General features: G+C 32.6%; 1 protein-coding gene across 2 annotated transcripts in view; it reads left to right on the forward strand.

The window, feature by feature from the left end:
* LOC112596945 (zinc finger protein 2 homolog) overlaps positions 1–13310 on the forward strand; it is a 95626-nt gene that overhangs the window by 25686 nt on the left and 56630 nt on the right. For both annotated transcript variants that reach the window (XM_025342832.1, XM_025342833.1), the window contains exons 2-3: positions 7514–7655; positions 7934–8089. In XM_025342832.1, coding sequence (XP_025198617.1) covers positions 7514–7655; positions 7934–8089 — 298 coding nt within the window. The remainder of the gene's footprint in view (positions 1–7513; positions 7656–7933; positions 8090–13310) is intronic.

Raw genomic sequence — 13310 nt, forward strand, 5'->3', positions numbered from 1 at the left:
GAATTGATTTGTTTATTTTAATTTGTTTTATATATCATCATTCAAATCAAATTCATGATTTTTTTTTTTTTTTTTTTTATGAATACTAATCACATCATATTCATTTTTTTCTTGTAAAACATAATTTTACATAATAAAAAATAAAATGTGAAATAAATTTTAAATTGTTTAAACACTTTAAACTTTATTGGCTGGTATGTTTTCTATTTAAATTAAGCAGTTTTGTTTTATAATTTAGGTTTAATTAGTATTTACAAACTTGATTTAATCAAATCTCGCATAAATTGAATTATTTTTATAATACATTTAAAAATTTACATTTTTAAATAGATATACAAGTTTTAATACCTGTGAACATTTTTAAGCTCATTTCATAACAAAATAGATATTTTTAATATTTTTATTTTGTGATATAACTATATAATTTATAAATTCAATGCTAATAATAAGATCCTAACATTAACAAATAAAGTTTTTGTTGGATCAGATTTAAATTTTACCATGGAAATGTTTATTATTTAGTACCTTAGTACTTACCTATATTTTTTTCAACACGATTGTCAAATAAAATTATGACATTTGTAATATTATCAACATATTTAATGTCAAAAACCATTTATACTCATCAACAATGGTTCTAGACTCTAGTATTAAGTTTCATTTTACATTATTCACAGATAATAATTCGTTATTTGAAAATTATATTAAATTTCCAAATAGTCAATATGCGTCATTAAAATGTACCTATTTAGCATATACGAAATAAGAATATAAATTATTATACAAATATTTAATATAATATACTTATACTATGAAATGATGCACATAATATTAAAATAATACAAATTACGTTTTTATCATTCCTCGGATAGTCAATAACATTTTCAGCTTTATAAACACTTTCAAACTCAATATTAACACAAATGCTAGTTTAACATTTTTTTTTTTTTGAAAGCATAATGCTTATTATGAACCTAAGTTGGTTAAAATACGTATATAACATTAATAATATTTTACCATAGATAGGTATTTACAGTTTACAGTATAGGTATTTACCTTTATAGTTTGCAATGTGATATCTTATAGTAAAATTCTTATACAGTACAAACAACAGGGTAAATTTAAATAATCATTAACGATTATTATTTGAATTGAGTTCTTCCTATACTCTTATTAGATATAATATTGTACAGTTACATAGTTTATGTTCGCACGTGATATTATTTTCACGGTGCAAAAATCATTAATGTATCCGATTGATGCTACCTGTGATGGTTTTGTTGTATATAATACAGTTGTAATGTATTTATGGTTGACCGTCCCAAATGAATGCAGGGTCTGAAAGCGATCGCGATTAAATGAGATGGTTTTGTTGTACTCAGTCATCCGGTGGATCACGCGCGCTCGTCAAATAGCGCGTAACCACGTCCTAAACGCGCGCGTTCTTCTAACGAGAGCCTCGCACGGACTACAACGACACAGTCAATACGTGTGCGTTAAAAAATAGAAGAAATATGCAAATTTTATTCGTGTGTTAAAAAATAAACAACGGAAATTGAGATAAGCCGCATAAAAAAATAAAATAAAAATAACAAACGAATAAATAATAAAAGCGTTCTGCTTGGAATCGCGAGTGAGTGCGTTATTATATATATTTATAAACATATACACAATTTAATATTATAATAACGTATAGCCATGTATAATTTGGTACAGGTATATGCTATATATATATATATATATATATATATATATATACGTTAGGTGCCACGATCGGGGAGTGAAATGAATGCCGCGAAGGCGTACATAATAATAAAAGAAGAATACAAAAAAACCGTTCTCAAATCGGAAATTGCGGGATGTAAATTATATTACATACCTCGCAGAAGTGTTTAACCATTATCGTAGAACAAACATCGGGAGGTGATAAGTACGTGCGTGAAATCACTAGAAATCTTGGGTGAAAAAAAATGATGAATCGTGCTCGCGTATATAGCTAGATTATTTTTAAGCGGTATTTTTATATGTTTATTTAAACAGTGATTGTGTGCGATGGGGTGTAGGTATATAAAACGCTTTATTTCATGACGGCGGAGACTTCAACGACCGGAACTGCGCGAAGATCCAAACGCATTAGGTTTTTCTCAGTTTTCAAATTGAATGTAAACATTTAAACGGTATTATAATATATATATATACAGATGCACGTATTACGGGTTGAATGTAATTATTTCCACGGTTAAATATTATTTCAAGCTTGATTTGTTTTCTTTGAATTAGTAGGAAAATATATTATTATTCACTTAATTTATGTCAATCAATACTGATTGACATCATTATATTTGTATATATTTGTATACGTCTTATATTTCTGTTTGTAAATAATAGTTTAAAAGTTAATTAATTTCTTTTTTTCTGACAAATAATGTTTATAAAAAACCTACACGCCCGAGTAGTTATGCAATCTACTGCAACGTATGTTATTGTTGATATATATAGATATAGATATAGTTAGGTATATTATTAATTTGTTGACCATATAATCTACCATGTACACCCTTGTGTCAGTACAATAAACGTAAATAGTATTTCAATACGTTACTTTGGAATATAAAAACATAAATATGTCAGATATTTTTACATAATAATATTATCTATATTTACTACCTGTAGGTATCTACTTGAGCAAATCATTTGGAAAATTTCTTATGCCGTTTTGGTTTTTAATTCTGTATGATATTGTAATTACATCTAAACGTCTGTATGAATTAAATAAGTGTCTAACTAGAACTAATTTAAACCAAATTATTATAACATATAAGGTTACAACAGTATACATTATATAATATATACATGATGGTATACAATTATTTGTTTTCAGCAAATATAAATTTGATTTATATATTCACTAGAACTTGTAAATTTATAAGATATTTTTTAAATATATTATAAAATTCTCTTGCATCTTTTTTAAAAATTAAACGGTGTCTTTTTCTGATGGTGCCCATATGTATATAAGTATTTGAAATATTTTTTTAATTTCAACAAATTTAATGCATAAGCTGAGATACCGGTTTATTAGATATAAATTATTATTGACCGTATCGTGAGTTAGTACTGATGTAAAAAGAAGTCAAATTTACAGTAATTTGTCATATCGCCTGGTGTATGAAATTGTAAAGACAGTTATATTCGAGTAAGTAATATTTACTTAAAAATTTTATAATATTCTCACAGCGTTATTCAAATAAACTCATTTGAATATCAGTTTTTATATTTATTTTCAACGCTTATAGAAACTTAAATATATCTAGCATAATAATATTGTATACTATTATAATATTATAATTTTTATTATGAAACAATTTTTTACCGAAAGATTTTCAATAATATCACTAAGCTGCAATATTATCAAGATATCTACGTAATATCATAGCTACAGTAGTCGACATCCCAAATTTTTTCTTCAATCGTTATGAAGCCCGCCATAGGTCTTATCATCATTTCTATGTACATAATGTATTACCCCATTATGCTTAAGAGTTAAGACTGACATTAAATTTATACCATAAATATTTTGCACCCGAGTACGCCACATTATATAACGATCATACAGGTAAATACTATATAATATATTGGTATATTTTTAACAAGCCGACCGTAGTTGGTAACGACGTTACAGCATCGAATCCGAAGTTTGGAACAATGCGGGTTTCTCACGGCGATTAATGTATATAGGTATAGGTACCTATGTCGTGTGAGCGTTTGCATATATGTTTTAAATTTTTTTTCTACTTTATTTTCTTTCTTTTGTTGTTGCATTGTTCTTAATAATTGGGACATCGTGTCTCCTTCGCCGCAGTATATTACACCGCAGCAGCAGCCTACTACAGTAGACTGTAGCTGTTATTTTAATTTTTTTTTATCATTATTATTATTTCACAAATGCGTTCTTGTCGTGTCCGATCGAAAAACAATATTTTATATCAGCCAATAAACGAACGATGCATGGTTTAGTGACAAACGCGTCAGTGTATAGTACGATGACGCGTTTTCACAACAAACGTGAAATGGGCGCTATAATGAATTACACCCATAAAAGTCTGTAAATACTGTGGATGTATCTTATCCACGGGGTGATGACTTGTAAAATTTGCTTAGGTAAGTGTTTGATTAAATCATGTTAAGGAAGTTTATAATTTATTTATCCGTATCGAGATAATCGTAACCGTATAGTGTACCTATACAAAATACAGATTTAACGTCATGCAAACGCGCACTGTGTAAATTATACATGCCTAGTTGTATTCGTATACATTTCGGTATATCGAGGCAGGAAAAAAATTAAAATAAATACGTAAATATCAATTATGATAAACTTCTGCGAACACATACATATAAATATATTATGCATGAATATGTTACACTGGTCTAATTAACACGGAACACGCGAACGGTCCGGATACACAACAGGTTTAATGGTCAACAAGTTATACTGCGTATAATAATATTTACCTATGACGGTAATTCAAGAATTTTTTTCGCAATTTTCGATTTGCTACTTGTGGTACATACACTAGTATATTATTTAGTCAGTTGATTCTATGAATTTTAGTTGAATCAATTAATATGCATTTTTTTTCGTTAAAATTAATTTAACGCTTACCTACTAGTTAAGACGATCGCACCATAGAGCAATACCATCCATGAGACGCGTGAAGAATAATATAATATCAGGACGGCTCTATACTCGAACACAATAATGATATTATTAACAGTGAAACAGTCGGCCATGTAGGGTGGCTCATGATAGGTCATAAGGCGAGTAAACATCAATACGTATAACCGCCAAGAGCAGGTTCGTGAATATTTATTTCTCTATTGACCCGTCAAACTATTATTATATAAGTATCAGAGAAAGAGATTTGTATAAGCACATAGTCACTACCGCTCAGTTTTCCGACACCTGTTACATATTTTTATTTATTTATTATACTTTGCTCGTATCTATATGACAGATGAACCCCCATGTCGTAAATCATGACAAGAAAACATCCTGTATTGTGTAATTAGGTTTTGCTTGCGAGAAAATTATTTACACTAATGACGATATCACGAAACACATAAATCTAGTATTCAGAATTAGCTTAAATATTTTATAGATATATATGATATCTAAATCATAAAAATTAAAGGAACGAAAAAAAGTCTCTAAGATTCAAATAAATTCAAAATTTAAATATTTTGCACCCTGAGCAAGTATTTTTAATATACCTATACTGTAAAATTATATATTCTTAAGAAACGTGCACCCTTTTCACTCACCTCCTTTATCCAACACTGGTTAAAATAGTGATAAACTGAGGTAAATTATCAATCTAACCCTTATGGTTATTGACTTAACGTGATTATTAGTTACACATTTTTAAAATTAAATCTCAAAATCATAACTGCGGATGTTATCCAATCTTTATTTTTTAAGCTAAGCGACTGAGATACCTAATAATATTATTATTTAATCTTATAATCTGTGATCAGATAACTGAATAATTTTTTAGGTATCAACTTATCAAAAAATAATTGAATGTATATTATATTATACTCTGTATGTAGATAAATACAGATGAAAAATACGATTGTTAAAAATAAAAATAATTAAGAAGACTCCCATTTTCATAAAAATTTGCTCTTTTGTTCTATTGCTTCATAGAGCAAAAGAGTCCAAATTTATCCACAGAAACATTAAAAAAAAACTCATTTCGACTAATTTATTCAAATTTGTAATAATAATAAAACATAATATTATAAGTATATTGTAATATTATACCATTTCAAATAATATAGTCATCGTACATTTCCTAAATGTACAATGATTCGTCGACTGCTGCTGGGTGTTAGGTGTATTGTACCATAATATTATTATTGGGTGCACTAGGATACATACTAGTAATACGCAGTAACGATTGAATATTGTTCGGTGAAATGGTATAATATTTATATGCGTCATAGAATGATATCGTCATCGTCATCTGTTCGTGTGGTTTATTAGGAATTATTTAATTTATTATTATTATTTTTTTAATTACAATTTAATCTCGTGTTACTTTTTTATGGTTTCTTCATATGCATTTTCATATCTCATAATATTATTATCGGCCACTATGTTATATAGTTACACGATGATTTGCTTAACGCTCACTAATATTTTAACTGGATGATTTTAATGCATACGATATGAGACATACAATATTATATAAATTTATACTGTATGTTTGTGTGTATACATGTTTAGTATTATTCACGTACACCTAACTACCCGTCCTATTTAAAAATCCACCAAGCTAGGATAACCGTAAGTTTAACGACGTATCAATGGTTCTGAGTTATAAATTATCAATTTATTATCTCATCGTAGATAATGATCATTGTGCGCAGCATACGTGTTAATTAATTGGCTATTAATTGTTAGCATGCGTTGCACATTTAGTCCGTCGAGTTGCAGTGCAAGCTTAAAATCGTTTTGTAATTACCGTTTAGACATTGTTGCAAGGAAAAAACCAAACGTATACTAACAAACAAGAAAAATATTTTCAATAAATCCTATATAATATGTTTTTTCTTTCCGTATACATATAACGCCCCGTCGCTTCAAGTACACCGCATTGCATATTTGTCGCTAGTCCGTTATAATTGCACATTCACACCCAACACATAAACGAACTAGCGCGTACATGGGGTGAGCACTATCGGCAAACGTATCGTTTAATCAAGTGGTCGGTCGTTGTAAATTATTAGTTAGCCAACTATAAAAAAAAATCACTAGCCGCTGATTCGAGCAAGATTTGTTAAACGTATTTTTTAAAAGAAATTGTTCACCGTCATATCGTCGTTATACGTTTTTACCTCGCATGTTTAATGGAAGATTTATCAAGAAAAACAATTACGAGATAAATGCAATATTAATTTCTACACTAATAAATTTATACATATATAATGTATACTTGTATATATTTACTGGTTCAAACCACAACGCGATCAACTAAGTTTTCGATAAGCGTCGAACTGCGTCTAATAATCGATTGAAAATGCATTTGAAACTCGTTAACAAATTTCTTATTATGCGTATTTCCATTATATAAACATAAGAACGATTTAACCTGCAGAATCGATTATATATTATTATTACTATTATTTTTTTTTTTTTTTTTGGTTTACTACTGCAATAGTATTGTTTTTTTGCTCTTTTAATATTAATTCATTTATAAATTAATGAATCTTTTAAAAGGTTTTCATTTCCAACCAACTCGATATAGTATAATGTAAACGTGTTATAATAGCTGTTAGAAGGTCTCATCTCTAAACCATGTACAACGTACATATACTTTGTATATAATATATATATACAATATACATATAATCGTTATCCTAACGAATAAATTCGACCGAACCAGCTTCTTATAATATGTATTTCGTTCACGAACCTAACCATATTCGTGTGTTTCGATTGTTTCAGATAAGGCACAGATTCGGTTGCTACGACCAGGTGACCGAGGTGAACAGACTCCGAGTGCGTTATTGTAATTGGGTCCGGTTTTTGAAAATAACGCAGCACCATTCCGAACAACATGTCAACGTATTGGGAACCAAAATAAAAGGTACACACATCAACAACCGGTTCAATATATATATATATATATATATATATATATGTTTTTATTTCACCGAAATACGTTTTTATTATTATTTATTTTTATTCACGACGATTACGCGATTATATTCGGGTATCTTGCCGAACCTGTTCGGGATTTATCACCGTGTGTGGATTTATGGTCGGATCAAGAGCTTGCGCGTGTATGTGAACCGAGACCGAGAACCGTCGTGAATTTCATTGCAGTTATTTTTTTATGATTATTATTTTGTTTTTCTTAAACAGGCGAACCTATGTACGAAGTAATCAAAAACATACCTGCCAACACAGAGTTAATCGTGCATTACTTGCCGGAACGGCCAGAAGAGATATTCTTCATGCCTGCCGTCCACTATTTGAGAAACACGCTGTACAGACGCACGATGGACACAATTCTGGAAGGTATGTTTCTAGATTATAATTATTGTTTTAAACATTACCATCGTCGTTGCCTATAATATCCCTGTCGTAGATTGAATTCTCGGCAAGCTATAGATAGTATATACGTGATCGCGCGTGTCTCGCGGGTCATACGCATGCCGATGATGGTCGATAACGCCAACTGTGTTTATATAATTGTTATTTTAACGCGATTGCCGACTTCAAGTCGATACCAACAAGGTAAACGTTCCGAAAGCCGTAAAAATCGAGACGTGAATTCTTGACCTTCCAATAAGGCTGATGGTATTTGTAATGTTTAATCAATCGTATTTTTTCTGTTAGTTTTTCTCGTACCTACATCGAAATTGTTCGTGCATTCGTATGTGTGTATATATATATAACATTCAATGCTTTACTAATCAATTAATAGTTATTTAGTTTGTTTACCTAATCGGTGAGAATTTTGATTATAGAATAGGTACATCATTTTATCTATATAATTCGGAATATCTGTTTAAGTATTCGTAACTTATTATTGTTTCACGCCATTTTTGTGTATAGGTATCTCCTATACTATATATTAAATCGTTGCTTTAAAATTATCGATGTTTCAATGACATCTATTACGCGAAATAATACGACTGCTGCGATACTATCACGTTTCCAGAATTTTTACGACCACGAACGAGTAACTGGTGTGTTGGGGCGTCACGCGATAGAGAGCACGACGGGCTGTTCGATATTTTAATGCGATATATTATTATTACACGTATGTATCACCAGCTATCATAACGTGCGGATCGGTATTATACATAAAAACGACGATCCACCGTCAGGAGGCGATTCCGTGCGCGCACGCGTGTGGAGATACGATCTCAATATTGTAGCGGAAATTTTTGATTTTTGAAATTGACGTCGTCCGCGCACATGCACACGTACTTGAATTGATCTGGGTCCGGCGTCAGACCGATCTAGATAAAAATTATGTGGGCTGAGTACGAGTGTTCTTATGGCGACGGTGGCGGGAACGAGCGAATTGCGGTTGCTGGTAATTGAAGTCGGTATATACCATGTATAATAAAAGTAATGTAATATATGCAAATGGCCGACTAATTGAACCGCGGCGGTCCTTTGCGCGGGATCGCGCCCGTCGGTGGTTTTACGCGCACGCGGATAAACAGAAGCCGGTCGGAAGTATTATTATGATAATATATTATATGTGAACGGCGGCGACGGCGGCGGCAACGACGTCGACGACAATAATTACATCGGGATCGCGATATACATATACACACATATATATTTATATATATATAAATATAAATGCGTATAGTTAGGTACCTCTATACTTATAACTACGGAGATACGCATAGCTTTATATTATGTGTACGCGCACATATAGACGAATAAACGAACACCGGCGGCGGCGGAAAACAATGGGATCGTCGGCGCCTTTGAGACCCGAGGGGGACCCCGCCGGAATGCCATATTTATCTCTGGCGGCCGCCACAATATATAATATCGCCAAGGTGACGCGGCGGCGACGGGGCCGACAATTCGGAGCATTCCGTCCGGTGACACGACTCCGCCATTATAACCAGCCGGCAGCAGCCCCAGCGGAGCGGTCCGATTGATGCACGCGATGCATTTTTGCATTTTATTCGTACATTAAATGCAATTGTCTCGTTGCTCGTCGTAGTCCGCCACAATGGTCGTCGTCCGCGCCATTACACCCCACCACCACCTATACTATCGCCACTACCCGCAAACAACGACCGGACGTCGTCGAGTGTTTATATACACGCCGATGGGACGATCTTCGATATATAGCGTGATTTATCGTTACCTAAACCAAAGTATGTATGTATAATAGCCGATCGAGGACTTTGCGCTTACCGTGTTACGCGCGACCGGGTTACGATTTAATTTTTCGATTGAAAGGATCGCTCGCTACAAGTACTGTGTATTCGTTCTTGCAATATATTAAACTTGTCTCCACCGCACGTCGTGATCATTATGCATGTAATCCGAGGCACATTTCGTCATACTTGTATAATAATAATATTAATAATGACATACAAATCGTCAGCGGTGTATTTTATACGATTCCTATATATTATTTGGAGCCGTCAATAATACTCGTACCTACACAACGCCACCTGCTGTGCGATTATCTGTCTGCGATAGAAAGTCATGTAGATACCACTATACATATATACAAAGCGCGTCGTTTGTGAATATATAATTTATATTAACAGCTATATTATTATACCCATATATATATATATATATATATATTATTCAAATACGCGTAGTACGTATATTAAATGTACGCGATTTTAGGCGTTGAACGTGTCGGTCCAATTAAAATTTCAGAGCACTTATAAAGACGAAATGACAGTTCTTCAAATAAACACTATTATATATATTTATTATTTTTCATCTATTTCCAATAGTTGTTATTCAAAAAACGTTTCACCTTGTACAAGTTACTGCAAGTATCCGGACGTCAATGATGTTTCTATATATTATAATATTCTCGTTTGGTAGAAATTATTTATTGTCGCCGCTGTAAAATAATCTTCTTGATAAAAATAATAATAATAATACAAAATATGACAATTTAATGTAAAATAGCAGTAGACACAGAATTAAGCATAAACAACCAAACAAATCAAAATTTTATAATAATAATGATAATTAAACTATTCAATACCATGCGGATATTGAGTCGTAACGATAATTTCTTGTGTAGGAAAGTCGTGAACCAATAGTCAGTTCAATATAATGTTACGTAGCTACTAGCTACTGTATTTGAAACTGAAAATTTATATATATATGCGAGTATTGAGAGAGAAAAATTATAACTTTATTCACTCTGCAGCTTCCTGTGTCCCGAGAGGCCGGCTGACACGGCAGGCAGCTATTGTGACGGTCGTCGTGAATCGAGTCCACGTGAATATTGTATGCAACAATAATATTATTATACGCTCAACATATATAATATATAATATAATATACGCAGAGTGAAAAAAATCGAAGAAACGCACGCGCGTTCCGGAGATCTATGCGCGAACGTCCGCAGCGTGTCGGTCCGACTGTGTTTTTTTTTCTTGCTGAAAGGAATCGGGTTGACCGCCGCACAAAAGAAGAACGGTCCCGTCCAAAAAGTCACTGCAATAAGGAGTTGAGTTCTCCTTTCAATTTCAAAACGTGACGTCTGCAATAATGACCCACAAATGCGCGGGGCACACTTCGTCGGCCGGCCATTGTCTCGGGATAACACCTCGTTTCGTCAATCTCTAAATCTCGACACGAAATCAGTGGCACCGCGCTCCTCATGCCACCGCACCTCCCCACTAGATCCGCGCGCGATCGTTTGCCATCACAGGACTCGCGGGTTAATCTCCTCATTCATTCTCCTCTTCCTTCATCACTCGGTAACTGTGCTCAACGACGGGAAGAACTAAACCTCTACTCGGTATAATATTATACCCATATTACACACACACACACACAACGCGGCTATAGTATCAACTATTGTAAACAAGAGTGGTGTGCGCCTTCAACCGTGTGCGCTATACGTGTGTACCTATTTTTTTTTTATTTATATCTCCTCTCTCAGAGCCGAATCTAACAAGCGTATACATTAGGCACGCACGAGCCGCGTTCGCATCAACAATGCATTACGATTTTCCTCCCAACACCTACTCATCCAGCATTCCCCTCATTCACACACTACATCGACGGCCGTCTTGGCTCCCGAACGGTTCGACCGGCTAATTACATTTGGTGACGGGCGGAGAGGGGTTCATGCTCGTGTCCGCGAGACTGGCGGAAAAACGGCCGACAAACTATAATATTATAATAGCTAACTCGAGATGCGAGAAGTTGTGAAATACTACATATATATATATATATATATACGTCGACAAACACACGAAATAATAGTAGTATATTATATACAGCCGCGGCGAATCGCCTTCGGCGATCGTCAATATTATAAGAAACCGTTTTTAGATCGACTATCCTGTATAACATGTTATAATGGATAATATATATCACATTATTTGACGCGATATACCATATTATAAAATTGTATAATAAACACATGTCTATGCATACGCCTCCATGTCTATTATGGTATGTCGATGATACGCGCTTACAATGTTATGAAATAATTTCGTTAATTACGTCTATCCGTATACTGTGGTTGATGAAATAATTAATAAATATGCAACATATTATACTCGGTTCATTATATCAACGGTTTTGAGCGATTTTTTTTCCTATCTAACGAAAATTGTATGATTTAAAAGTTAAAACGAACCTCAATAATTATATAGTTTTGATCGTCTTAATCAAAATATTATATTAAATTATTCCTACTTTGTTTATTATACATAGGTCTTTGAGTCTTTCCAGAACAGCTATTTTTGGAAATTTATACAAGTCTATGATTATTTGTTCTGTCCACTATATTACGTTATCTATTTTTGATTATTCTTGTTATTGTTTTTTTAATAATTTTTTTTACTTGGGTTACTTATATTATGTAATAGGTACTATTCTAAATTCTTTATTGATTTTATGTATATACTGTATTATAGTATTATACCTCTCTCACTTTCTTTTTTTTTATTTATATCGTCGATATCTCTGTGATATTAACAAATATATTATTATGACTGTTACTCATCTTCGAAAAAAGCTTATTACATCGTTTAATTATTTGTATAAAATTTAATGAGGTTGGCGTTCCACGTACGTTTTTTATTAGATAGGTAAATCACCATAGTAACAATGAATACTACTACTTTTTTTAAATCAATTTACATCTTTGTTTGCTTTAATTGTTTGAAAAGATCATTATTCTATCTTTGTGAATACCTCTGCACACAATATTAAAATGAGAGCAATCACCGAAAGTTTCTCGTAAATTTTCAATTTTCGATTTTGGTTTAATATAAATTTTTAAGTATTAAATAATCCAGATGATTTCGCGTAATGTGATGCGACAATAATAAAACAATTGTTTTAAATAAGCGAGGTCACTCGGGGACATTTTCGAGGCGGTGCGGCGTGGGCCCAGAGATTGACACGGAGTGACCTTGTCCCTAGCCTTATACGTCGGTACCATACAATATGTTGTATTATAATATTACAACGATACGTCAATATGTTCGTCGTCCTGTTTACGGCTACTTGAATAAATTAATACCACGTAAAACGGCCTCGAGCT

This window comes from Melanaphis sacchari, unplaced genomic scaffold, assembly GCF_002803265.2.
Source record: "Melanaphis sacchari strain LSU unplaced genomic scaffold, SCAv2.0 Contig36_pilon_pilon, whole genome shotgun sequence".
NCBI classification, from domain to species: domain Eukaryota; kingdom Metazoa; phylum Arthropoda; class Insecta; order Hemiptera; family Aphididae; genus Melanaphis; species Melanaphis sacchari.